The following is a 27,150-nucleotide window of genomic DNA, read 5'->3' on the forward strand; positions in this document are numbered from 1 at the left end:
TGGACCTCACCAGGGTCTGGAACCTGGACATCACCGGGGTCTGGAACCTGGACCTCACCACGGTCTGGAACCTGGACATCACCAGGGTCTGGAACCTGGACCTCACTGGGGTCTGGAACATGGACGTCACCAGGGTCTGGAACCTGGATCTCACCAGGGTCTGGAACCTGGACCTCACCAGGGTCTTGAACCTGGACCTCACCAGGGTCTGGAACCTGGATCTCACCAGGGTCTGGAACCTGGTCCTCACCAGGGTCTGGAACCTGGATATCACCAGGGTCTGGAACCTGGATATCACCAGGGTCTGGAACCTGGATATCACCAGGGTCTGGAACCTGGACCCTGGTCCCGTAATATTCTCACTCCTTCAAACAGGTTTGGGTTGACAGTCATCAATTCTGACTGACTGCAATGGAAGGTGACGCTAATAATTATTTGGCCTTGTTAGTTAGGTCTTGTTTAGTTAGGTCTTGTTTAGTTAGGTCTTGTTTAGTTAGCCAACCAAGATGGCGCCCGCGCACTGCATCATGGGTACTGAATCCCCAAGTAACAATCCTGCACTATCCTTAATCTTTCTCCTGATTTTATTTATTTATTCCTCATTCGACGCGTCTCATTCCCACACGTGACCACAATCACGTGACGAATATGAAAGAAACACACGCGGTCATTTTCGAGTGGAGATCCCGAACGGGAAACGCGGTCGACGAACAAAACCAAGAGGCATCGACGTCGATCATCGTCGACATGAGGACGACCCTGGTGCCCGCAGAGTGGGATTAATTAGTTATTAGTGGACGCATCAAATCCGCGAGAGCATTAATAAAGTGCCGCGCGGATGTGCGGATGCTTCAGCGGGTTGTGTACCGGAAATGACGTATTGAGAAAGGTCCCATTGAAGCTGCGCGGGGTCCGGGACGTTTGCCGGTTGCCGTGATGCCGCTTCTGGCTCGTGCGTTCGATTTACTCGTCCTGGGAGGAGGATCAGGAGGCTTAGCCTGTGCTCGCCGGGCTGCGGAGCTTGGAGCGAGGACGGCTCTTGTCGAGCGTGGACCGCTTGGTGGAACGTGTGTGAGTGAGCGATTCCCTTGTGACGTGTGTGTGTGTGAGTGAGCGATTCCCTTGTGACGTGTGTGTGTGTGTGTGTGAGTGAGCGATTCCCTTGTGACGTGTGTGTGTGTGAGTGAGCGATTCCCTTGTGACGTGTGTGTGTGTGAGTGAGCGATTCCCTTGTGACGTGTGTGTGTGTGAGTGAGCGATTCCCGTGTGTGTGTGTGTGTGTGTGTGTGTGTGTGTGTGTGTGTGTGTGTGTGTGTGTGTGTGTGTGTGTGTGTGTGTGAGCGATTCCCTTGTGACGTGTGTGTGTGTGTGTGTGAGTGAACGATTCCCTTGTGATGTGTGTGTGTGTGTGTGTGTGTGTGTGTGTGTGTGTGTGTGTGTGTGTGTGTGTGTGTGTGTGTGTGTGTGTGTGTGTGTGTGTGTGTTTGTGTGTGTGTGTGAACGGTTCCCTTGTGACCTGTGTGTTCACGTGTGACGCTCCTGTCCCCCAACAGAAGTTAATTTTCAGTGCTTGCCCAAACCCTCGAACGTATAGAAGTGTGCATTCCGCATTCCGCTCCATTTACCCATTTTTACCATATATGTGGAAATAATTCGGATATATTTGGTTCAGTAGTTTTCTTTTTTAGTTTTTGGAGCATTAACACACACACACACACACACACACACACACACACACACACACACACACACACACACACACACACACACACACACACACACACACACACACACACACACACACACACACACTGTGGCCAAAAGTATGCGGACACCCGGCACACCCCTTCTAATTAGTGGGTTTGGCTATTTCAGCCGCACCCATTGCTGACAGGTGTATAAAATCAAGCACACAGCCATGCAAACTACGCAGACAAATATTGGCAGTAGAATGGGCCGTACTGAAGAGTTCAGTGACTTTCAAGGTGGCACCGTCACAGTATGACACGTTTCCACCAAGTCAGTTCATCAAATTTCTTCCCTGCTAGAGTTGCCCTGGTCAACTGTAAGTGCTGTTACTGTGAAGTGGAAACGTCTAGGAGTAATAACAGCTGCGCCATGAAGTGGTCGGAGACACAAGCTCACAGATCGAGTGCTGAAGCATGTAGCGCATAAAAATCGTCTGTCGTCGGTCGCTACACTCACTACCGAGTTCCAAACGGACTTAACGTCGGCACAAGCACTGTTCGTCAAGAGCTTCATGAAATGGGATTCCATGACTGAGCAGCCCAACACAAGCCGAAGATCATCATGCACAATGCCAAGCGTGGTCTGGAGTGGTGTAAAGCTCACCACCAATGGACTCTGGAGCAATGGAAACGCGTTCTCTGGAGTGATGAATCACGCTCCACCATCTGGCAGTCGGATGAACGAATCTGGGTTTGGCGGATGCCAGGAGACCGCTACCTGCCCGAATGTGTAGTGCCTACTGCAAGGTTTGGTGGAGGAGGAATAATGGTCTGGGGCTGTTTTTCATGGTTTGGGCTAGGCCCCTTCATTCCAGTGAAGGGAAATCTTAACGCGACAGCATACAATGACATTCTCGACAATTCTGTGTCTCCAACTTTGTGGCAACAGTTTGGGGAAGACCCTTTCCTGTTTCAGCATGACAATGCCCCCGTGCACAAAGTGAGGTCCACGCAGAAATGGTTTGTTGAGATCGGTGTTGAAGAACTTGACTGATCTGCATAGAGTCCTGACCTCAACCCCATCGAACACCTTTAGAATGAATTGGAACGCCGATTGCAAGTTAGACCTAATTGCCCAACATCAGTGCCCGATCTCACTAATGCTCTTGTGGCTGAATGGAAGCAAATCCCCGCAGCAATGTTCCAACATCTCGTGGAAAGCCTTCCCAGAAGAGTGGAGACTGTTATGGCAGCAAAGGGGGGACCAACTCCATATTAACGGCCATGATTTTGGAATGAGGTATTGGACGAGCAGGTGTCCATGTACTTTTGGCCATGTAGTGTATATTCGTAAATATATATATGATATACATACATGCATACATACCCAAGTCCAGGTGTGCAAAGCTGATACAGACATGTTCAAGAAGACTCGAAGCTGTAATCACTGCCTAAAGTGCTTCTACAAAGTATTGATTCAGGGGGTTGAATACTTGTTGACGCAAAAACATTTCAACTTTTCATTTTTAATTTATTTGTAAAAAAATTCTCGAAACATGTTTTCACTTTGTCATGATGGGGTATTTTGTGTAAATCGGTGACAACATTTTTTTTAAAATTTAACCCATTTTAAATTCAGGCTGTCGCATAACAAAATGTGAAAATCGTCGAGGGGTGTGAGTACTTTCTGAAGGCACTGTAATGCACGTCATCTTCCGTGGCTTGAACTTCCTTTTGGAATATGAGGAACACCAGGAAGCATCATGCTATTGGCCTGTCTGGAGGAAATATATTACAGTAGATCTATGCTCAGGTCCATTAGTCTGTGGGGGACGCGATAAGCATATAATGCTTGATGGACGTCAGGTTTCCTCCCTTTCAGTTTGGTGTCAAACAGTGGTCTAGCGAATGTTTGAAAAGGTAGCCGTACGTGTTTGTGGTTTATTATATGTTTTTATCCGGTAGTTGTGCCCCACAAAACACCACGATAAACTATTTATACACGTTAACACGACGTTTGTTGAAGAAGTTAAAAATAAATACCCATGGGGAGAAGGGATATTATTTCCTCCACCACTGACGGTGAAGGAGGTTATGTTTTCACCCCTTCCTGTCTGTTTGTGTACAGGATATCTCAAAAAGTTGTGGACTGATCCGAATGAAATTTTGTGGACAGGTTCAGTGTGTGACAAGGACGATCTGAAAAGCTTTTGGTGAAGATCCAGATCCGACTACTCGAGTTTTTAAAGTATTCTTCACCATTTAGAGCTTCACCTTCACCATCTGCCCTTCGAGTTATTTTTGTTTTTAGGAGCAACCTTGGAAAAATGACACGACAAGCTATCCATACACCTTAACATGGATTTCACTCAAGCAAGAAAAACCCCTTGGGGAGAGCGTAAAATTTAGTTGCTACAACCTCCATCGTTTGACTCTTAGTCCTCCTGTCAAGTTTGGTTGAGATTGGATAAGTAATGACCAAATGTATCGCGGTCGAATAGGTAGACAGACAGACAGACAGACAGACAGACAGACAGACAGACAGACAGACAGACAGACAGACAGACAGACAGACAGACAGACAGACAGACAGACAGACAGACAGACAGACAGACAGACAGACAGACAGACGGACAGACACCAAATTGTGTACTTTGGTGTGCTGGGTAGCTAAACCACCTAGTTGTGTTTCGTAAGACAACAGATTAAGTCCCATTATAAGAATTATTCCGTGATGTCTGACCAAGCGTAGTTTTATTATACGCATTGCAGCATTGTTTTTGACCACACGTTTGTGTTTTTAGTTTTCCAAAAATAATTACTTTCAAATATTGTTATTTTGTTATTTGTAAATGCCAAATCATACCTATCCTCGTACTCTCACTTTTGCCTGCAACTGATTATGCATTTTTTTTTTCAATAGGTGAACGTTGGCTGCGTTCCCAAAAAGGTAGGTTTGCCTTTTCTGTACGTCTTTAAGCTAGCCATGCAGTCGGGTAATTCATCGACGTCAAGCCCAGGTGATTACTGAAGAGCGGATCACACATTTACATTACATTCGTTTGCATTACAAACGTGCACCAATGCAAACTTTAAGTGCTTTTCAACCAAACTTTAAATGTGGAATGAAAGATTTATTTATTTTTCAGTCGGACATTATACAGCTGTTCAATTTTACAACTTCCGTTTTGATGGTGGTTTGTTCATGCGACACTTTCCTATTTTCCACAGGTGATGTATAACACTGCAATGCATGCAGATTTCATTCACAACCATATGGATTATGGTTTCACTGTCTCCAATGTGGATTTCAGTTGGAGGTGAGTAAGATGCATTGATAAAGCCGAAAGCTGTGCATTTACACGTGAGCCAAACTGAAGCGAAGCAACACGAGTTGAACCGACCGGTGCAATAGATGCATTTTAGCTGGAGCTGTCGATTTGCGGAAGTGGAAACCATCACAATTGAGAGGTTTAAAGATGGAAACTGTCCCTCTTTGTCAGAAAATTTCCTCATATACGAGTCATTAGCAGTTTTCGGATTATGCTTTGAGTCAAATGTTTGGAGAGTGAGTCAAAATGATGAAAAAGGTAGAGTGCACAGTTTTCCCAATGACTCTTTTTTTTTAATTTTTTTATCTGTGTTGGCAAAGTGAACTCCACTGTGAGATATCCAAATCAAAGATTTAAAAACATAAAACCAGCCTATTCAGTCCACTTCAAGACAAAGGCCTCCATCAGGTAATTTTGAGGGGTGTAGAGTGGATTTATACAAGATATGGTAGCATAATGGGAATGAATGGGAATTTCAGAAAATGTGTGTTCATACCTGGCTGCTTTGGAGGAGGAGATTGGGACCATACTCTGTGCAGAGCGTTGGTGCTGTTTAAGCAGTTTCCTTGGCTATTGGGCACAATCCTGGATGGGTCGCCACTCCGACACAGTAGACCAGCATGCTGGCACTCATTTTGCCGACCTCGGAAGGATGACAGGCTGAGTTAACCCCACCTGGTATTAATTCAACAGCTGAGTGGGATTTGAACTCGGGACCCGAGGATCCAAAGCCCAACGCCCGAACCATTAAGCTAACACCAGGCATGAGGAAATTTAGGTCAGCCTTTTTATCTTATATTTTTATATACAAAGTGGAGAAAAATCAGCATTCTATTTATTTATTTATTTATTTTTAGGATCTAATGCTCATAGCAGAGCTAACACGCACGCACGCACGCACACACGACACAACCAGGTCACTGAGCTTGGGGGAAGTGCCATCACTTATGGAGGACTGGGTGCCAGCGACCCCACAACATTGGCACCACCACCACCTTTCTCACCGCACTTAGTTGGGCATTTATAGAGGAGAAATGTCCTCCCTATGGATGCCAACCTCAACCTTTTAAATGCTGAACGTCAAGCAAGGAAGCAACACGTAGCTTATTTTTTTTAAGTCTTTGGAAAACTCGGCCAGGGTTTGAACTACTAACCTCCAAGACTTGCAGCAGATACTCTATCTAACTGACACCAGAGATGACCTCCACATTACACTGCCAATACCACACCTTCATTATGAAAATGGTCTTGGACTTCACAGGTAGAAAACTTTGCAAGTATAGCCAGTGCCTCAGACCATGTTCTTGTGCACGTGAACATTTTCCTGACTGTTGTTTGGTAACTACCGTAATGTCGTAGTGTCTAGTTACTCGCTCAAACTGACTGGCAAACGTTGAAACCTGCCTTTTGACAAAAAAACACCTGATATTCCATCTCAATCTGCATCTGATATTGACTGTACCTGGGAATACCTTCAAAAATACCTTCTCTATGATGCATAAGTCTATCCCAAATTGTCTGCAGATGTCGTGTCATTCTCCCGATCCTGGTACGTGGAATCCTATACTCAGGTAGTTGGTCGAGCTCTTGCAGTTTCCTCTTTCATAATGGAAGCCTAACCTGACCCAGAGCAACTTTAGGTAATTTTCTGAAGCTTTCAACAAGTGTGTACATTCTCGTGTTACCCAGAAAAAATAAGGATGAACCCTTGTTCGCCTTAAGGATGAACCCTCCAACCTGTCTCTCTCCTCAGTCTTGGCGGTGCCTTGTTAAATCTGTCATTATGTTCTCCTTGCATACCCTCTCACCTCCAATAGCACCACAGTGGACACCACTCAAGACAAGGTTGAATGTCTCAATTTGGTGTTTGCCTCCAAAGCTCATGGACAAGAGCTATCCCTACATCCTCCAAACCCCATCACGTTATCCTCCCACCCACACTGCCTCGTGGACACTGTGACCTTTCCATCCCTGAAGGTAGAGCGAGTTCTGACTCGCTTTAACTCAGCCTGAGCAGTGTACCTTGCCAGCATTAGCACCCTTGTTCTCGAACCCTTTCTTTGTCAAATTTGTTGTTCTTTCTTATCCTCTTTCTAATCTCTTCAGACACTCCTTCATCTTTGGTTACCTACCACTTGCTTCGAAGACGGCCATTCATCGCGACGAAACACAAGGAATTATACGATTTATAATGCTGACTCGTGACGATGTTAAAATGCTTCTATTATTAAAGTGTCAGGGAAAAGACTGCATTGGATTCTACCATTAATAAATAATATTCAAGATTATTATTTTTTTTCCTTTTAGGAAAATCAAGGAGAGGCGTGATGCTTACATAAAGCGCCTCAACGGAATCTACCAACGCAACCTGGAGAAGGCAATGACTCAATTGTTGAATTTTTTTTTTTTAATTGCATAGTATTGCTTTTCTTTCTTATTTGCTGATTTTTATTTTGCAATGTACATTTTACTTTCCAGGACAAAATTGAGATCATATCTGGCAGTGCCAGTTTTTCAGATTGCTCAAAACCAACAGTGGAGGTCAACGGGCAACAATATACGGCCTCCCACATTGTTATTGCCACCGGTGGCCAGCCAGACATACCGACAGAGACCGACATACCAGGTGGGTAGTGTGAAGTTGTTGAACAAATCTTGTTGAACAAATTCCAGATTACTTAATGATATATTGTTGCGAATCTGGAAGCCATGAGCACACAACATGCAGGTCCTATAGAACGGTTATATCGGTAAGTATGTGTTGTTAGTTAGGGTCCCCGTCCCGCGTCTCATGGGTGAATAAATGTACATGCGCTGTGCGTTATTTTAATAGTTAGGGTTTTCGTTTATTTTTAAACCATCAACTACAACAATACTCCTTCACCTCGCTTCCTCACACCGACGCCATTGTCTGTGTGCGTGTCAGCATGTACGTGGTAGCCCACGCAGGATAATGTTCCTCTGCCTGTTTGGTGGGCGGAGTTCAAGGAAGACAGTGAGAAAGGCGGTCCGCGTGACATCACCATGCCCCCGGGCCAATCGACGGACTTGCCGCTCGTTTTGGCCAGTGACAGGGCGACGAGTGATTCTGCGCGCCAAAACCGTCCAGTAAGGGAGGGCAGAGCTGTTCCCCCCCTTGCCCCCCGAGACGGTGAATAAGGGTGCGGCACGATCAGACGACACGAGAGAGCTGGAGAGACACCATCCCCCACCAGAACCGTGTGGGTTACGCGCCGCGTCCCTGCCGACAACACCAAGGGAGAGATTGGGAGATCCTGCAGCCGACAATAACAGGAAGGGGTGTGCGCCGTCTCTCGGAAGGATACAGAGGAGAGGTTTGGTTGCCAGGACGAGCGCCGAGCGGAGCTGAGGTGGCTGATCGCAGCTTGCTGGTGCCTGGTTCGAATCTGCTCGAAGACCACATGAGGTGGACAGGTCCGCGGCAGGCTCTGGTCTTCAGCTCGCCTTTCCCTCCGAGCTGGAGGCCTCAATAAAGGCTGTGGCCACCTTTTCTTTTCGTGTGTGTGTGTGTGTGTGTGTGTGTGTGTGTGTGTGTGTGTGTGTGTGTGTGTGTGTGTGTGTGTGTGTGTGTGTGTGTGTGTGTGTGTGTGTCGCCAGTCTCCTCTCGGAAGTAATGAATTGTTAAGTGCCTTGCTGTACATACGTGCATCTTTCGTCGGATAACTCTGCTTCTTGCGTGCTCCCCCTTCCCCATTATAAATCAACCCATGTGTGAAATGTATTGGTTCGTTTTTGTGTTTCTTTTATTGGTTTAACACGGTGCGTGTTGGACAATTAGCCAGGCTGTTGCTGCTGTAAAGGGACATTTGGACCGACGGAAGCTCGGTGACAATCCGCTTGGGTCGCCCACGGTTCGAGTACGCTAGCGGCTCATTCCGTACGAGCATAGTCTAATTATTATTAATTAGAATTATTATTATCGAATCATCTAACTCTTCTAATTATTATTTTATATTTCTCCCAATCTTCCCAAATATCGGCCTCGCCGCAGTCCTCGCACGTGTTGCAATATAACACCACAGATTGTCACCAAGGATATCTTAGTTTGGTAATGATGCCATGAATGTTTTGCAATAATTCCTCAACTTCGAATTGTGCCATTTCTTGCTGAGAGGATTGAAGTACATACCATCCAATCATCTCCACTCCCTTGTGCTCTCATGGTTTTTCAAAGCCAGGGAGCAAGTTTCAGTCGTACCCATTTTCTATCAAAATAGCTCGCATTCTTTGTGAGTGACATTCCTGGTAAGTAACACCATTTGTATCCCCAACACTGCGTTTCTTCCTAATGGGATGGCTGCACTAATTGTAATCGAACAATTTGTTGTGCGTCGGTTTCCTGCACAGAAGTCTTCAAAGAGCTACTTGCTTTTCAGCCAATCTGCACACCCAAAAAGCCTAATTCCACTTTCCCCTTTCTTGAGGTGCTTTGTGAATCTGATCCTGGTTTATATCTGGGCCAGTTGCCTATGAAGGTGGTCAACCTCCATCCATCCATCCATCCATCCATTGGGACCATACTCTGTGCAGAGCATTGGTGCTGCCTAAGCAGTCTTCTTGGCTATTGGGCACAATCCTGGATAGGTCACCACTCCGACACAGGATACCAACAAGCTGGCACTCATTTTGCCGACCTCGGAAGGATGACAGGCAGAGTCAACCCCACCTGGTATTAATTCAACAGCCGAGGGGGATTTGAACTTGGGATCCACGGATCCCAAGCCCACCACCCAAACCATTAAGCTAACACCAGGCATGTCAACCTCATCCTGGTATTCAATGGAAAATGTGTTATCAACGTATCAGTTGCATTATTGCAGCAGCCAATCCTCACCAGTCATGAAAGTGTTATGTTCCATTTCCTCCGTGACCAATTTTGCTAAACTGTGGATTACGAAGATCCCATAGCTCTGACAAAGATCTATTGATCTTGTCTTCTGTTATACATGAAGGCCATCTGGTTTTGACTAATTATTCTAGCATCCAATCACTCGACTCCTTTAACTAATCACCCATGATTTTGACCTCCCAATCAATTGGAACATTTGAGAAGAATGAAATGACATCATCTGACACGATGACCTCTCGATCTCAGCTTTTACAATCTTTTGGTGTTTTCTAAACTAAATTGCTGTGTTTAAGTGTTTTCAGTCTTCCCTTCCATTTTTTTCTGATTATCCATGCTCAATAGCCAGACAGTCTTTATGCTGGACCATTGATGAAGGCTACAATGTGTCTCAATATGATTAAAATTATGACCAAATGATTCACAGTTGGGTTGAGGAGAAAGATTTACAAAATGGTAGTTAGACTGCTTCTCCTGTATAGGGTGTTGGTTGGGTCATCCACTCAGGAGAAAGTAAGGGAATGTAACCAGGCAAACTTGTGATGTGGATGCAGTTTGCAAGAGAAGGGCCAGATCACAAGTCAGGTTGATAACTTGGGGTTTATGATAGGGTGGGGGGAGCTGAGGACTTGGAAGTCACGTTTTACATTGTGCAGATGTTCCGCAGGTCCCCGCTCGTGTCTGGTGAAGTAGTGACGTATCTCGTGGCACTTTGAGGTGTATAATTGATGCAGCACTTTTTGCCTGTTTTCCCATAATTCTTACCTGCCGTAATCCTGTTATTGCAGCTTGTATTGGAGGTGTATTGTACAGGTAAGTTAATTGTTTATTCAGTTATACCACTGCGACTACGCCTTGAGAACCAGTCTCCGATGTTTGTTGAGAGTGGGATCCAGGACACGAGTCCCACCCAGATTAAATTCATGCTCAAGCTGTGGACAATGAAATGCTGTTACTGACTGAACCCTGCCTCGTTGTGCTGCCCTTTAATGCTGCCATCTTTAAAAGTTGCCTCATTGTATCATTATTAGCAATATCCGTCGAGTTCAAGTCTACAGACTCAGAAGTATCGTATTTTGGTTTGTTGCCTGGTAAAGAGAAGCCACCCTTTCAATAGCATTTGACAATGTATGAGTCTTTCACTTCCTACCAGCTAGCTCACTCCTGATAAATTGTACTGCATGGAGGATGGAAACTTTGGAGCTGATGTCAGCTACACTTGACTATTGGCTGATATGATGCTCAACATGAGCACGAGTCATTTGGACAAGCTCTTTGCAATACAAGTCTTCAGGTTTTTATCACACTTGAGGAATATGCTTTGCTTTTCTCCTTTTTTTTGACGATCATCGTACAGTTTGGGCTAACAGGATAATTTGGAGGTGTGTGCATCTGTCTTTGAGCTGGTTAGATCGGCTTCAAATCTTGAACAAGCTATAAACGAAACTGTCACCTCTGTATTTTGCATTTGTGATTATGTATCTATCAACGTGTGTCGTCCATCGGAAGGACATTAATCCAGAGGTCCACTCTGTCAGTACTGCTCATAGGTTGACATTAAGGATCTCATGGTGGTGTTCACCAAGAGTAAGCAAGTTATTGCCTGTTATCTAGTTACTTATCTAGTTCTGCCAAGTCATGGCCGACTTCAAGTGACATTCATAATCGTATTTCTCCAAACATCCCTCCCTGCGCTGCTTCTGAAAGCTTTGGCAGAGACCGTTTGGTTGCTGCCTTTACCTCATCTATCCACAAAATATTGTCTCCCTCTTCCTCTTCTTCCCTCCGCCATACCCAGTATGGTTGACTTCTCCAGACTTTTTTTTCTGTACGCATGATGTGTTACCTGTACTTTGGACAAATTTCTGCCACCTTCAGTTGAATGTCAGACCTGGCGAGCTGGTTCATGAAAGACTCGAGCGAAAAACATTCCTCAGCTGACCCCACAATAATGTGGGAATATTTGGGGTGATTATTGAAGTAGCAGTGGAGACATCATAGAGTTGCCTCCTGTTTGGTCCACTTATCTTTCTGATCCATTTCAGGAATGTATTTTCAATAGATCTGCATATAGGATTAATTACATTACATGTTCCCTTAATCTTGACTCTACTACGACTACTTTAATGTGCCCAATGAATGCCGCCTTGTGGGGTCTGCCAGGGAAAGTGAGTTGGCCCATCTTTCTTTGGAATTTGGAATTTAACGAGGGTGCTGGTAATGACTCCCCTCACCAGCTTAACGTCGATCCGAGAGGTGGCTCACCTTGCGATGCAACACCCTGTCTCTGAAACACCAATCTCTCAGGCTTATAGTCAGGCTGATAATTGAACCCAGACTAGAAGGCTCAAAGCTAGTGTGCTACCTCTGCACTGACTTGTTGAACTTCCCTTAATTCAGAGTACGTGTGATGAATTAAGTTTACAAATGAGGGAGATAAGTTTAATTTGTATGAAAGAGACAGACAGAGGTAAACTTTATATCCATTGATGGTTCACACTCTGTCTCTCTTCCTGACCAAGTTTCTCTGTTTTTACCTTTAATTCAGGTGCTGAGTTTGGCATCACAAGTGATGGATTCTTCAACTTGGAAGATCTGCCCAGGTATAAAAATGTCTGCAAGGAAAGGATAGAGGTGTACCTATCTGGCTAAAAGTAACGAGCTGACTGATATTGCAACTGGTGGCTCTGTCACATGACATGCGGCCATGAAATGATTTGGAAGTTGCATGGAATACGTATTCATTACAGACTTGAAGGTGACATTTTTGGATACAATATCGAGGCTCATGAAAGAGCAAGATGGCAGAAGGTATTAAACAGCAACGTGCAAATCACTAGTGGTAAGAAATAGTCATTTAAGGTTTTTTTTTTCTTCTCTCTCGTTTTCCAAGTAAACACTTCTACTTTCTGTCTGCAAGTTTTATCTGCAAAGACATGAGCCACAGATTTGGTGTAAACTTCTCTTCTTCGTCTTCCTCTTCGTCTTCTTCATCTTCGTCTTCTTCTTTGTCTTCTTGGTCTTCGTCTTGTTCTTCGTATTCTTCTTCGTATTCTTCGTCTTCTTCGTCGTCGTCCTTCTTCTTTGTCTTCTCCTTCTTCTCCTTCTTCTTCTTCGTCGTCTTTTACGACCCTGCTGGCCAAGCCTGACGTTAAACTAATATGCCCGTCGGATTTTGCAAAAAGAAGGCAACAGAAACTTCTTGAGGCATTTTGTGTTAAAAGTTGGAATTGACGTCGATCCGAGAGGTGGCTCACCTTGCGATGCAACACCCTGTCTCTGAAACACCAATCTCTCAGGCTTATAGTCAGGCTGATAATTGAACCCAGACTAGAATACGTATTCAATATGGAATACGTATTCATTACAGACTTGAAGGTGACATTTTTGGATACAATATCGAGGCTCATGAAAGAGCAAGATGGCAGAAGGTATTAAACAGCAACGTGCAAATCACTAGTGGTAAGAAATAGTCATTTAAGGTTTTTTTTTTCTTCTCTCTCGTTTTCCAAGTAAACACTTCTACTTTCTGTCTGCAAGTTTTATGGTCACAGTCTGAAACGAAGTCACAGACGTGCATGCTCTGTTATTTTGAAGAAAAAGAAAAAGTGGTTTATTTATGTGACATGAGCCACAGATTTGGTGTAAACTTCTCTTCTTCGTCTTCCTCTTCGTCTTCTTCATCTTCGTCTTCTTCTTTGTCTTCTTGGTCTTCGTCTTGTTCTTCGTATTCTTCTTCGTATTCTTCGTCTTCTTCGTCGTCGTCCTTCTTCTTTGTCTTCTCCTTCTCCTTCTTCTTCTTTGTCGTCTTTTACGACCCTGCTGGCCAAGCCTGACGTTAAACTAATATGCCCGTCGGATTTTGCAAAAAGAAGGCAACAGAAACTTCTCGAGGCATTTTGTGTTAAAAGTTGGAATTGAACATTTTTAACCTAATTTGAACATGCTGAATCCAAACATGCTTGTTCTCAAGCTGAATTCTGGGTCTTCAACCCCTTAATTTCCAATTTAAAATGCAAGCACTAAATTAAGTTTACTATAATTAAAAATGGCCCTGATGTCGTGTTTTTCATCAATCAATAGCAAAGAAACCACATATTATAGTTTATAAAAAATTTATTTTTATGTTTTAGTGAAAAAGTTTACACACGTTTTTAAAGTTTAATTTGATAATCATTTAAGTTTTATGGAAGAGTTGACAATTATACTGTAATATGTCCTATTCACAGTGTGTTATACAGAGTAAATTATAATTATACAACATAATCCAGTGATTTGTTCAATTTATAATGCACATGATGGCATACTATATATATATATATATATATATATATATATATATATATATATATATATATATATATATATATATATATATATATATATATATATATATATATATATATATATATATCTCTTCTTCTTCTTTCGGCTGCTCCCGATAGGGGTCGCCACAGCGGATCATCCGTATGATCCGCATAGTGATTTGGCACATGTTTTACGCTGGATGCCCTTCCTGACGCAACCCTGGTCGCCTCTTACGACACAGGGATATGGTACACCTATTTTAACCGGGGTATACACCGGCCCAGTATACTGGTACTCATTTCGCCGACCTCGGAAGGATGACAGGCTAAGTCAACCCCCTGGTGTATTAATTCAGTAGCCCAACGGGGCTTGAACTCAGGACCTTTGGATCCCAAGCTGCTGCCCTAACCACTGCGCCAACACCAGGCTGGCATACTATATATGTATATGTATATGTATATGTATATGTATATGTATATGTATATGTATATGTATATGTATATGTATATGTATATGTATATATATATATATATATATATATATATATATATATATATATATATATATATATATATATATATATATATATATATATATATATATATATATATATATATATATATATATACATGTGCCTGGTGTTGCCTTAATGTTTAAGGTGGAGGGCTTGGGATCTGAGGATCCTGAGTTGAAATCCCACTCTGCTGTTGAATTAATACCAGGTGGGGTTGACTCTGCTTGTCATCCTTCTGAGGTCGGCAAAATGAGTGCCAACATGCTGATATCCTGTGACGGAGTGGCGACCTGTCCAGGATTGTGTCCAATAGCCAAGGAGACTTCTAAGGCAGCACCAACGCTCTGCACAGAGTATGGTCCCAATGGATGAAATGCTTTTTAATTTTTATTATTTGGTTCACTTGGCTGTGCCTGGATTGGTTTGAGGGTAGAGGAGTCGCAGCTGAAATGACAATCCTATCCAGGTTCCTCCTGATGACGTTGCTTTTTGCTTGTTTGGGTTTCTTCTGATGACTCCAATGCAGGACTGTACCCATTTGGTGTTCCATTTTGATTTGAAGTGAATTAATTTTAATCCCATTCTAAATTCAATTTAATAATAATAAAAAACGTCATGGGTCAGGGTCGGGTGTCTAATCAAAGCGGGGTTGCATCAAAGCGAGATGGCTTGGTACCCGGTCATCACTGCCAGCAGTTATAAAGTGTCGGTTCTAATTATGTCTCATTAATTACATAACACACCATTACACAAACGCCACACAAAATACACCACACAAAACAAGTCCTGGCAAGGGTCTGCAATCTCTGTTTTTTTTTCTTGTTCAATCTTGTTCTGCATACAACATATTGGTTCATGGAAGAGCAAGGTGAAAGAGGGTAAAAAGGCATCCAATTGATAGTGGGAAATTGATGCTGCAGTTGGACACAAGCAGGGGGTTGAATGAACAGGAAAAGATGAGACAGAGAAACAGACACAATCAGTCAGTTATATGCAAGGAAGAGAGTTGGGGTTAGACTGGAGACTACAGAAAATATTGCATGTGTGGATGGAGGATGGATAACAGATGAACATGAGATGGTTGTTCACTGCTTGCTTGAACCCTTGGAAGAAATGGTGTGATTGAACCCTCCTTCATGAGGCCATCTTTGTTATATTTCTGATACCTAAAAATATTACTGTTAACAGAATTTCCTGCATAAACAGAAAGGGATAATCAACATAAAGTAATGTCTTTCTTGTTATGTTGCAGTCGGGCTGTTGTTGTGGGAGCTGGTTACATTGCCGTTGAACTTGCTGGCATATTCAGCCACCTAAGTTGTAAAACATCTCTGGTCATTCGATATGATGAGGTATGGAACTATATTTTGTTGACTAAGGCTGCAGTTTGTCCATATTGTTGCTTACAAACGCCATGTCTAATCTTGATCTCGCACAACATATAGAAATTGTCTTCTAGTTGCGTAACCTTTGTGAGTGCAGACGGTCCTCGAATCTTTCTGTGAAATTCTCTCCAAAACATAGATTTACCACATCGGATTTGTCTTATCAAATTGTTGCCATTTGTTCCTTGTCCTGTTCCTCGTATCTTAGATTTGGTCCCGTGTCTTTTTAGTTATATTTGGTCCTGCTGTATCGATACCGATTTGGTTGTTTGGGCCTCAGTTATGTCATGTTCTCAGCAGTCTGGATCGACACATTCTCTCTTTACACTCTCCTTTGTTTTTCCTCTTTCATATTTATCCCTTTTCTCATATCTCAAAAAAGAAAAGAAAAAAACCCCTTAAAACTTGCCACTACTCCACTGGACTCAGTGTCCTCACCTGAGAAGGTAGATAAATTCTGTCCAGCCTTGACTCTGCTTCGTCGACAGACCCAAATGGCATCAGTGCCCATCTTTTAAAACCCTGCTCTGCTGTTCTTGCTCACCCTCTATCTGCCTTATTCAGTCTGTCCTTCTGCTTCGGCTGCCTACCCTCTGCATGGAAATATGCAAACGTCACTCCCATCCACAAAAATGTTGTAAAGAAACTGGACCCTACCAACTATAGGTCAGTGAGCTTGCTTCCAATTACAAACAAGTCATGGACCATCCATAATTGCGTCTGATATCAAGTCCTTCATGTTTTCAAACATGGTTTTCTGACCATCAGTTTGGATTCTGTCCTGGTCATTCAACTCTGGACATGCTTCTGCTCTTTTCTCAGCAATGGTTGGATGCCATCAATATCCAACAAGAGACCGTTTTCTGGTTATGACCGTCTCCCTGGACGTATGTCAGGTATCCAATACTGTCTGGCATCTTGCTTTGCTTGCCAAGCTCTCTGCCTGTGGCATAGAAGGCCACCTTCATTCCTGAATTTCTGACTTCCTCCACTCATGCAGTCAACATCCTATCATCAATGAAACCCTCTCTTAGTGGAGTCTGGAATTCCCCATGGCAGTGTCTTCTGCCCAGTGTTGTTTATCATCATTTTTAATGACCTCTCGATGCTCTGGAAAACCCTCTCTTTCTTGATGCAGATGTCTCCCTATTCTGTTATACAGTACCCCATCCCTCGGATAGGCAGACAGCAGCTGTATCTCTCTCTGCTGATCTCGAAATGATTCGAGACTGGTCTGATAAAAAAAAAATGTAACATGCCCTGACAAATCTCAGTCTCATCCACTAACCCCTTCCTGATTAAACTCCTAAAATCCAGGCTTGCTGCCCATTTCTCTTCTTTTGTTCCTCCTTTGTTTTTCTGGTTACGGTATTGCCTTCCAGAGACTGTTCATTTACACTCTTGCTTCCAGGGCTTAAGCAATGCACCACCATCTGTTTTCATACCTCATCAGCTCATTAATACCTGCAAACCTTTCTTCCCCCATTAACCCAACCTTGCTCACCTTTAATAATTACTGTTTCTTTCCTTTCCCTCTCTGTCTCCTCTTTTGTTGTTGGCTTACTATTTTGTGTGTTGTATCCAACTCTGGCCCCCACTGTCATTTATTTTTATGTTGCCTTTTCATCCTTTGTCAACTTCCTCTTTCATGAGCCTTGATTTTTGGATGCACAAAAAAGTTTCATCAGTAAAGAAGCAAACATGCAATTGATTTCGTTTTTCATGAAAAGTACCTTTGGCAGGCGCTCCAATTCATCATGGAAATTTTATCGTTGTTTATAAGCGTTGATTAAAATAGAGGAACATTGTCAGCATGTTGGCCTATTCTACCTGGTCAAGTGCCGAACATATTTTCAGATCGAGTTGGGAAAAGGATTGCATTTATCATATACAGAAGTTGTCAGTATGTTTTTGTACGGAATGCTGCCAAAATAAGATCATTATATTCACCTTGTTCTGAGCACAGGTTCTGCGAAAGTTTGACACAATGATCAGCGGCAACTGTACTACGGAACTTGAGAGCAATGGTGTGGAATTGCTCAGACGCTCCAAGGTTAGGACAATGATTTGTGCTGCTGTTTGTCATCTGTGATTTTGATGCAAGTTTTGTTGGAATCATGATTTTCTGTTCTGCTGCCTCATTTCCGTTTTTTAAATATTATTTTTATCAGGTGGGCAGTGTGAGCCGAAACTCAGCTGGGCGGTTGGTGGTTACAATTGCAAGAGAAAATGCAGCTGACCATACTCTATCAGATGTTGACTGCCTTGTTTGGGCCATTGGAAGAAAACCCAATTGTCATGACCTGAACCTGAGCAAACTGGTGAGTGTTGTTAGCAACTTATCCAAAAGTGATGTATGGAAAGCATTCAGGTTGAATGCAGTCAACTTCCTATTTTCCATCTCCCTCCCCTCTCCCCTACTGTCATCTCCAGGGAATTTCTTTAGATTCTTCTGGTCATATATGTACAGATGAGTATCAGAATACAAACCGTTCAGGCATCTACGCACTTGGAGATGTGTGTGGCAAAGCTTTGCTTACTCCAGGTGAACATCTTCATTTTATATCTAACTAGCGTGGATCGGCTCGCTACGTTCGCCTCTCCACATGTCGTTGCAGAGATTGATGTCAGACATTTGCGATGTTGGCATGATTTACACCGATCATAACACAAACATTGCTTTTCTACAAATTTATTTGAAATGTTGGTGATATTATATTTATTTGTGATATAAGGTGGTCCAAGTGGTCAAGGGTCTAAGCTGTCTAATCTGTCTGAAAGGTGTAAGGGGTCTTTTGGATCTCTTGGGTCATTGGTGACTTTTGGGTCTTCAGGGACTTTTGGGTTATCTGGGTCTTTTTGGGTCCTTCGGGTCCACGGAGTCTTTTGGGTCCTTGGTGTCTACAGGGGACTTTTCGGTTGTCTGGGCCTTTTGGGTCCTCGGGGTCTTAAGGGTCTTGGGGAATTAACGTTCAAACAGGACGTGATTAATCAGTATGTGGTCTTCACAGATTGACCGACTGCTTCATGGCTTCCCTGCCTCATGAACCATGCTTTTTGTTTTTATCCCCCACCGCGTGTCGGAAGGGGGATATTGTTGTCACCCAGGTCGTCCGGCTGTCCGTCCGGCTGTCCGTCCGTCCGGGCATCAACATTTATAGCTTTGAGTGTGATAACTCATAAACTGTTCGCCATATCGATTTGAAATTTGGGTCACACATATACCACCTGAAAAGGAAGAGCCCTGTTGATTTTGGGCATGGCCGGATCCAAGATGGCCGACTGGGGTGGCCATCTTGAAAAAAAATGTTTTTTAGTAATAAATGGAAAACCGCTTATCTGATTTCAATTATTTTTGATTAATACGTTCCTCACCCCTGGGGAACTTTTTCGAGATGATGACCAAATGGTGTCTTGTTTCCAATTCACCTCCCTCATTATCTGGAATATGTATGACCTTTTTCATTCAATGGTGGGGGATTCCCCATCTCTGATGGTATAGTATATTCTTGTTTGTTGTTCATCGCTCCTTTCCAATTCCATATCTAGGCAATGCATGATGTCATCGCCAGGCGCTGGAGGAAGGGGGTACTCAGTTTTTACTCCATTTGTTTGTTACTTACGAAATCTAAAGATTTTGTAAGTATATTGATGTCTTCCGTTTCTGTTTGTTTGTTTGTAGGCACGATAACTCGAGAACAGAAGAAGCTACCAATGTCAAATTACACCAGGCGATTCAGGAGGGTGATGGCTAGCACTGATTAGATTTTGGTCAAAATCGGTTAAAGGTCAAGGTCATAGTGAGGTCAAACATCCAAAACATTCGATTTTTGATGGTTTGGTACAGAATCATCGTAGAAACTTCTGGTTTGCCTCGCTACCTTCTCTGGAGACAGCTTTTATTAGACAAGGTCAGAGGTTAAGTTGATGATTTCGTAAGTACCAGTCTATGACTGCTTGTTTGTTTGTTACTTACGAAATCTAAAGATTTCGTAAGTATATTGATGACTTCCGTTTGTTTGTTTGTTTGTTTGTAGGCACGATAAACCGAGAACGGAAGAATCTACCAATGTCAAATTGCACCACGTGATTCAGGAGGGTGATGGCGAGCGCTGATTAGATTTTGGTCAAAATCGGTCAAAGGTCAAGGTCACAGTGAGGTCAAACATCCAAAACATTCGATTTTTGATGGTTTAGTACAGAATCATCGTAGAAACTTCTGGTTTGTGTCGCTACCTTCTCGGGAGACAGCTTTTATTAGACAAGGTCAGAGGTCAAGTTGACAATTTCGTAAGTACCAGTCTATGACTGCTTGTTTGTTTGTTTGTTTGTAGGCACGATAACTCGAGAACAGAAGAAGCTACCAATGTCAAATTACACCACGTGATTCAGGAGGGTCATGGCTAGCGCTGATTAGATTTTGGTCAAAATCGGTCAAAAGTCAAGGTCACAGTGAGGTCAAACATAATTCCGTAAATTCATGTGGAGAAATGGAGTATTTTTGCTTCGATCGACGTTACTAGTTCGTTTTAACTTCGATTTTAATTTTGTCTTCGGTTTTTGCGATCGCTTAGGACGCTTAAAACTCGGTTGTCGAAATTCTGGTAAAAATCTGATGTTTTGGAGACGTTTTAAAATTGTATAAAAAATATTTCACTCGCCGCATCACAGGTCGTCACGTGGTGCAGCGCGCTCGAGCAGAGGCGTCGTTGAGTCACGTAAAGGTTTTTCGTGTGCGCGCTGACGGTGTTTTTGATAAAGATGGTGTTTAAAAGTCATTTTTTATCCCAATAAAGGTTATCATCGCATGCCTGACTCGCTAAGCCGTCGGATTATGTAAAGATTGTTGGTGGATGGCCGAATATTACGGTTTTGTGACTTTGATAAAATAATATTAAATAATTGCGTCGAGAAATGAAGATTTTTGCTTCGGTCGACGTTACGATTTTTGATGGTTTGGTACAGAGTCATCGTAGAAACTTCTGGTTTGCATCGCTACCTTCTCTAGAGACAGCTTTTATTAGACAAGGTGAGAGGTCAAGTTGATTTCGTAAGTACCAGACTATGACTGCTTGTTTTCTTGTTTGTTTGTCTGGGTGATATCTCAGCTATCCATTGAGCTAAGAAGATGAAATTTGGGGACAAAAGTGAAGATATGCTTTGGCAAAAAAAATTTTTTAATGTTTTTTTTTGGAATAATCAATTGATTAATTACTACATTGTTATTGATTTATTAATTACTTATTTATTTTATTTCTCATCCTGGCAATATCTCAGGCATATTTTAGGCTACGAAGCTGATATTTGGACATGACGGTGACCAAGTGATTTGGCTATAAAGAGTGTTTTTGATTTATTGATGAATTAATTGATTAATTATTAATTCTCAAAAGGTTTCAGATTCGGATTAAACTGGTGGTTTCGGGGTGCTATTCGGCATTTGATTGAGAAATTAATTATTTTACGATTATTATTTATTTATTTTAATTATGCAATTAATCAATCAATTATTGTATACCGCACCCTCCCAAGTCCGATTCCATGTGCTGCAAGGCGGCATTGCTGGGCGCCGAAGGTGCCCCGGCGATGGCACATGCTGGAGGATTTGTTATTTATTTATTTGGCAAGGGGGTGGTGTACTTTGAATGTACCACAACTTGTTTGTTTTCTTCTTTGTTTGTCCGGGCAATATCTCAACCATCCTTTGAGCTGGGAAGCCAAAATTTGGGGACAAAAACGAAGATGTGCTTTCGCAAAAATTGTATTTTTTGTTTTTTATTAATCAATTGGTTAATTAGTTTATTATTATCGATTTATTTTCTTTCTCATCTGGGCAATATTGTTGTGGGGCCGGGTATCGGTGGCGAGCACGACCGCTCGAGGGAGCAGTAGAGTCGGCTCGACTGAACACACCGGAATTTAGGTCGTGACCCTCGGATAAGTCCGAAAGGCACTGGTCCCTTACAGGACCATGAATCGCCAATAATTCGACCGCGTGGGGTAGGGTTAATTGCCAAACTTCAATATACCGAAGTACCCACACGGCAGAGCAAACGGGGAATTCACACCCTCGACAGACCTCGAGCGGAACGAGCCGTTACCGTGCTCGAACCATGTGTAACCCGAGCGGATGGTTACCGAGGCCCGTCGGTCCAAATGAACAATTTACTGCCTCGCTATTTCTCAGTACACACCGTGCTAAGCCAATAAAAGAAATGACAGGGAACGAGCTGGGACATTCAACAATTGGGAAATTTATTACAATAGCGGGAAGCACGTAAGGGCAGAGTTATCCGAATATCAGGCAGGCAATATACAGAGAGCAAAAGCACTTAACAGTTCTACTTAAGAGACGGGCCCACACACCGACACACACCCAAAGAAATGGACCCCGTCGGGTCTTTATTGAAGGCTTCTAGCTCGAAGAAAGGTGAGCTGGAGACCAGAGCCTGTGCTTGGACCTGTCCGACTCATGCGGTCTTCGACGATCTGGCTCAGTAGCAGGACTCAAACCCGCAACTTTCATGTGGCATCAGGGACGAAGGCACCAGGAGTGGAGCATAAGATGCCAGCACGATCAGCAAAAACAAGCGAGGAGGCGGCGAGGCAGGCGAAGCAAATGATTCTCCTCAGGCTCTGACACACAACCAGACTCTGACGCCAACACGAACATGAACACGAACCTGAACCCCCCTCCAAAGGGAGCCTGGTCTTTTTATCCACTCCCTGAGCAGTGCAGAGCCTCGGTGTCGGATGCTCTCTCCGCGCTTGGTTGGACAGGGATCAGGTGTGTTGACGCGCTGTTCGCTCCTGATTGGACAGCAAGGGGAGCCTGGTAAAGCGCTAGTTCAGTGGAGGAGCCGTGAATGGGAACACGTTAGTTCAGTGGAGGAGTTGTGAACGGGAACGCGCTGTAAAGCTCTGGTTCAGTGGCAGGGTGCTTGGTTTGTCATATCTAAGGATTTATAGACCTGACTATAAAACAACTTCGCAGCGCACGTATACTTAATTACCCATTAAACAAGCGATGGGACCCTAACTAGAAACACATACTTACCGATATAACTGATCTATAAGGACTCTGTCTGTTGTGTGCGATGGGTTCTAGATTCGTAACAATATTGTTACGGCTGTGGAAATTCGCAGAACACCATAAAGGTCCATAGTTCAGTTAGATTGATAAGTCTGTGTTCAGTTAGATTTCCCCACCGTTGTTTAATGGGATTTATTCGTGTAACAGGGCTGTGGTCCTTTGAGATAGCTGTTTTTCTTTACTATCGTTATTTTGGACCAACCACCAACATCACTCTCATCAACCGCATCACAACAAATGCCAACCACAATTATGCCCATCACCTAACCACCTTCCCCGCTACGCCAACTGCCGATCCCCTTCTCCACAAACCAAACCACAACACTCTATCGGTGGCGCGTGGATTTTCCTGCCTGTTTTCCCACGCATTGGTGTGGGGGAAGTGCGATGCGGGTCAAAGGTCATGTGATGGAGGGGCCTGATTTTGGGGGAATGAATCTCCCTGGACCTGTGCCAAGAATGATTCTCTCGGCCCCCGCGAGGCACGCGGGGAGGGGGGCGAGAGTGCACGCCCCTTTTTCTGGAAGCTTCCCGCAGGAGCTGGAAGGGAGGCGGAGCGATAAACGGGGAGGAGCGAGGCATTGGAACTGAGGGATATAAGGGCGCGCAGGACACCAGTTGGGGGCTTTTTTGGGCTTTTTATTTTTGTTGTCTTCGTGGTGGTTCACTGGTGGTCTTCTTCGTGTGCATTGGTGGTTTCGTCGTCGTCGAGGTGGTGCCTTCTTGGGCGCGCAAAGTTGTGTGTGTGGTGCACGGTGGTCCGGGTCGAGGCACGAAGGATGCGGACGGGAGGAGCCGCTTTGCAGCTCTGCCGCGCAGCCTGCGCACCCGGGAGGAGAGCGCCGGAGAGAGCTCGCCCACCATCGCACCACGAGGGTGCAGGTAACCTGCAACGGTCTCGTGGGGTCCGTTTGGTCAACCAGGCTCCACGCCATAAGGTCTATGGACCCTGTCTGGCACCCTCGTCTTTGAGGGTGGCCTTTTCCTTTCTTTTGAATGAATGTTGGTGGCACCGTGTCCTGTAAGTAAAAACTGTTAAGTGACTACATAATTGCTGATAGACGGTCGTAGTGCTTTCACCTTGCTCGTGTCTTTGTCCCCGTCCCGTGCATGATTGTTTGCCTGTATACGTGTTCTTGAATACCTGCATTGATTGCATGGCTGTACATAGGTGTATAATAAATGTGCTGGTCTAAATGTAACCTGTTCGTCGTATCTTTTTTCCCCCATTAAAACGCCATATTGCATCTCGGAATGCTAGTTGGGTTTTAAATACCCATTAAATAGAATCGGATCCGGCGAGGTCAGGTGATAATACCCGCTCGGTTATCACTGCAGAATGGAACTGACCGCTTGAGCGGTTCGTGTCCAAGCCGACCTGCGCCGAGGTACGGTCTCCCGGTAGGCTACCCGCGCAGGTACTTAGGTATATCGATAGTCGGCGATTGACCCTATTTTGCGCGGGTAGAAAATTGGCTAGGCCGTGGTGGGGTTGAAGATCCACGCGTGACAGGGTTCTGGCGTTGTTCCGGAAGGTCACGACTGAATTGTCCATCTGGTGGGCGAGCGGCTACTATTGGTGAAAAGCGGTCGTTCGCACGCTCGTGGGCGCGAATTCGTAACAATGTATTGGGCACCTTTTGAGCGAGGAAACTGATATTTGGACACGACAGTGAACAAGTGATTTGTCGATCAAGGGTATTTTTGATTTATTGATGATTCCATTAATCGATTAATTATTCATTTTTCGATTAATCACTTAATTTTCAGTAACACGTTCGGAAGAAATAGTGGTGGTTTAGGTATGCTCGTAGACAATTGATTGAGAAATCAATTATTTTACGACTTATTTATTTTAATTACGCAATTAATCACTAAATAAATCAATTATTGCACACCGCTCACTCCAAATCCATCTCCATATGCTGCACGGCGAGTAAGTATCATTTGTACATATTCACCTCAGAAGTGCACCACTCCCTCCCAATTCCGTCTCCACGTGCTATACGCTGGCATTGCCAGGGCATAAAAGGTGCCCTGGCAATGTCGTGCACTGGAGGGTTTATTTATTTATTTGGCATGGGTGTGGTGTACTTTGAATATACCACTACTTGTATATAAATTATTTTGCACTAGTTAGTTGTATTTACAATGCCAGTTGTTATGGTTAAATCAAAATTAAATTTGGTTGTTGCAACAATGCAAAAATTTGAGGGAGGTTTTTCAGAAATATAATAATGTGTACAGAGCAGGTTTGGGTGGGGGTGGACAGGGTTGCTTTTCAGAAGGAAAATGAAAGTCACTTTCCGGCAGTTGCCTCACCATATGAACCATCGTGTATTGGATTGATATCGATATTGGACTGTTTGTCATTCACATTGATATTGGATATCTGACAGCTGAGTTGGCTGTGTGGCCACCTGTTAGCCTTTCAGTAAAGGGTAATGGGGTATGTTGGTCTCATTTCATCTGGCTGTGCTGGTCTGTTGGCCATGATTCTGTTTTGCTGATGCGGCCTCACCTGTGCCAGCTTCATGTGCCGATTGCTCCCGCCTCCTGATATCCACTCACTGCAGCACTGCAACAACCAACGGGCTGAATTTGGAATTGAATCCTAGTCCAATATCCTTTCACTAACAATTATAGGTTCATGTCCAGAGAAGCTTTATTAAATACAAGCAAATACCAACCATCGCTTCACTAATGGTAATATGAAAGGGGGAGGGAGAAGGAGGAGGGGAAGAGGGAGAGAGGAGTGGGGAGTGAAGAGGTGGAGGGGAAAGGAGAGAAGGAGGGAGGGGGAGCAAGGAGGAGTGGGGAAGGGAAGACTGTGTGAGGTGAGAGGAAGGGAAGGCAGACGTGGTGAAGCATGAATTACGATTCATACCGTCTCGTCAAAATGATTCTGCATAGAATAACAGTGAAGATGGAAACAAAATAATGTCTGAAATCCATTTTCTACCGGTCATACTATAAACACGGTCCGGAGATGAATACCGCCTGTCCAGACATAACCACTGGCGCGATACGTCCAGAGACGCAGACAGAGAGAGGAGAGGAGAGGAGAGGAGAGGAGAGGAGAGGAGAGGAGAGGAGAGGGTAGGGGAGAGTGAGAGAGGAGATGTTGGAGGAGGGTGCTGCACTGTCATGGAAGGGGGTAGAGCAAGGATGAGACAGAGACAGAGGTGGGGGCAGGGGACTTAGCAGAGAGAATGTGTTATGCTTTATGAAAAACACACACACACACACACACACACACACACACACACACACACACACACACACACACACACACACACACACACACACACACACACACACACACACACACACACACGTGCTCAGCCGACATAGGCAATTTTTTGGCAATCGGCAGGTTGGAGTCAGTGGGATTACCAATGACAGTACTTACTGCATACGACCCAGCAACCTGGAGTAGCTTTCACCAAAAAACCATGCTGCATTTATATCAACGTTTCAGGGATATGTTCACAAACATTATTCTTCATAAACAGCTACACGTGACAGGTGGAAAAAATAAAATTGGGCTTGTTAATGTACAAAGCACGTTAATACGTTAGACAGCTTAGAAATCGGGTGTTATTTCACAACCACTCGCTGGGGGTGACGGAACACGGACCACTCGCTGGGGGTGACGGAGCACGGACCACTCGCTGGGGGTGACGGAGCACGGACCACTCGCTGGGGGTGACGGAGCATGGACCACTCGCTGGGGGTGACGGAGCATGGACCACTCGCTGGGGGTGACGGAGCACGGACCACTCGCTGGGGGTGACGGAGCACGGACCACTCGCTGGGGGTGACGGAGCACGGACCACTCGCTGGGGGTGACGGAGCACGGACCACTCACTGGGGGTGACGGAGCACGGACCACTCGCTGGGGGTGACGGAGCACGGACCACTCGCTGGGGGTGACGGAGCACGGACCACTCGCTGGGGGTG

General features: G+C 44.2%; 1 protein-coding gene across 4 annotated transcripts in view; it reads left to right on the forward strand.

The window, feature by feature from the left end:
* The first annotated feature begins 847 nt into the window (after positions 1 to 847).
* The window catches only part of GSR (glutathione-disulfide reductase), a 37,516-nt gene continuing 11,213 nt past the window's right edge, over positions 848 to 27,150 (forward strand). The window contains exons 1-11 of one of the 4 annotated variants that reach the window (XM_085860764.1): positions 958 to 1,071; positions 3,817 to 3,901; positions 4,612 to 4,638; positions 4,920 to 5,008; positions 7,328 to 7,397; positions 7,499 to 7,646; positions 12,436 to 12,490; positions 15,962 to 16,061; positions 18,061 to 18,147; positions 18,266 to 18,415; positions 18,528 to 18,639. In XM_085860764.1, the coding sequence (XP_085716890.1) occupies positions 4,923 to 5,008; positions 7,328 to 7,397; positions 7,499 to 7,646; positions 12,436 to 12,490; positions 15,962 to 16,061; positions 18,061 to 18,147; positions 18,266 to 18,415; positions 18,528 to 18,639 (808 nt within the window). In that variant the 5' untranslated portion in view covers positions 958 to 1,071; positions 3,817 to 3,901; positions 4,612 to 4,638; positions 4,920 to 4,922. The other 3 variants (XM_085860757.1, XM_085860771.1, XM_085860778.1) reach the window with 3 other exon arrangements.

The sequence above is a fragment of the Eptatretus burgeri genome, chromosome 2 (genome assembly GCF_056783735.1).
Source record: "Eptatretus burgeri isolate ZD-2024b chromosome 2, Ebu_testis_v1, whole genome shotgun sequence".
Taxonomy (NCBI): Eukaryota; Metazoa; Chordata; class Myxini; order Myxiniformes; family Myxinidae; genus Eptatretus; species Eptatretus burgeri.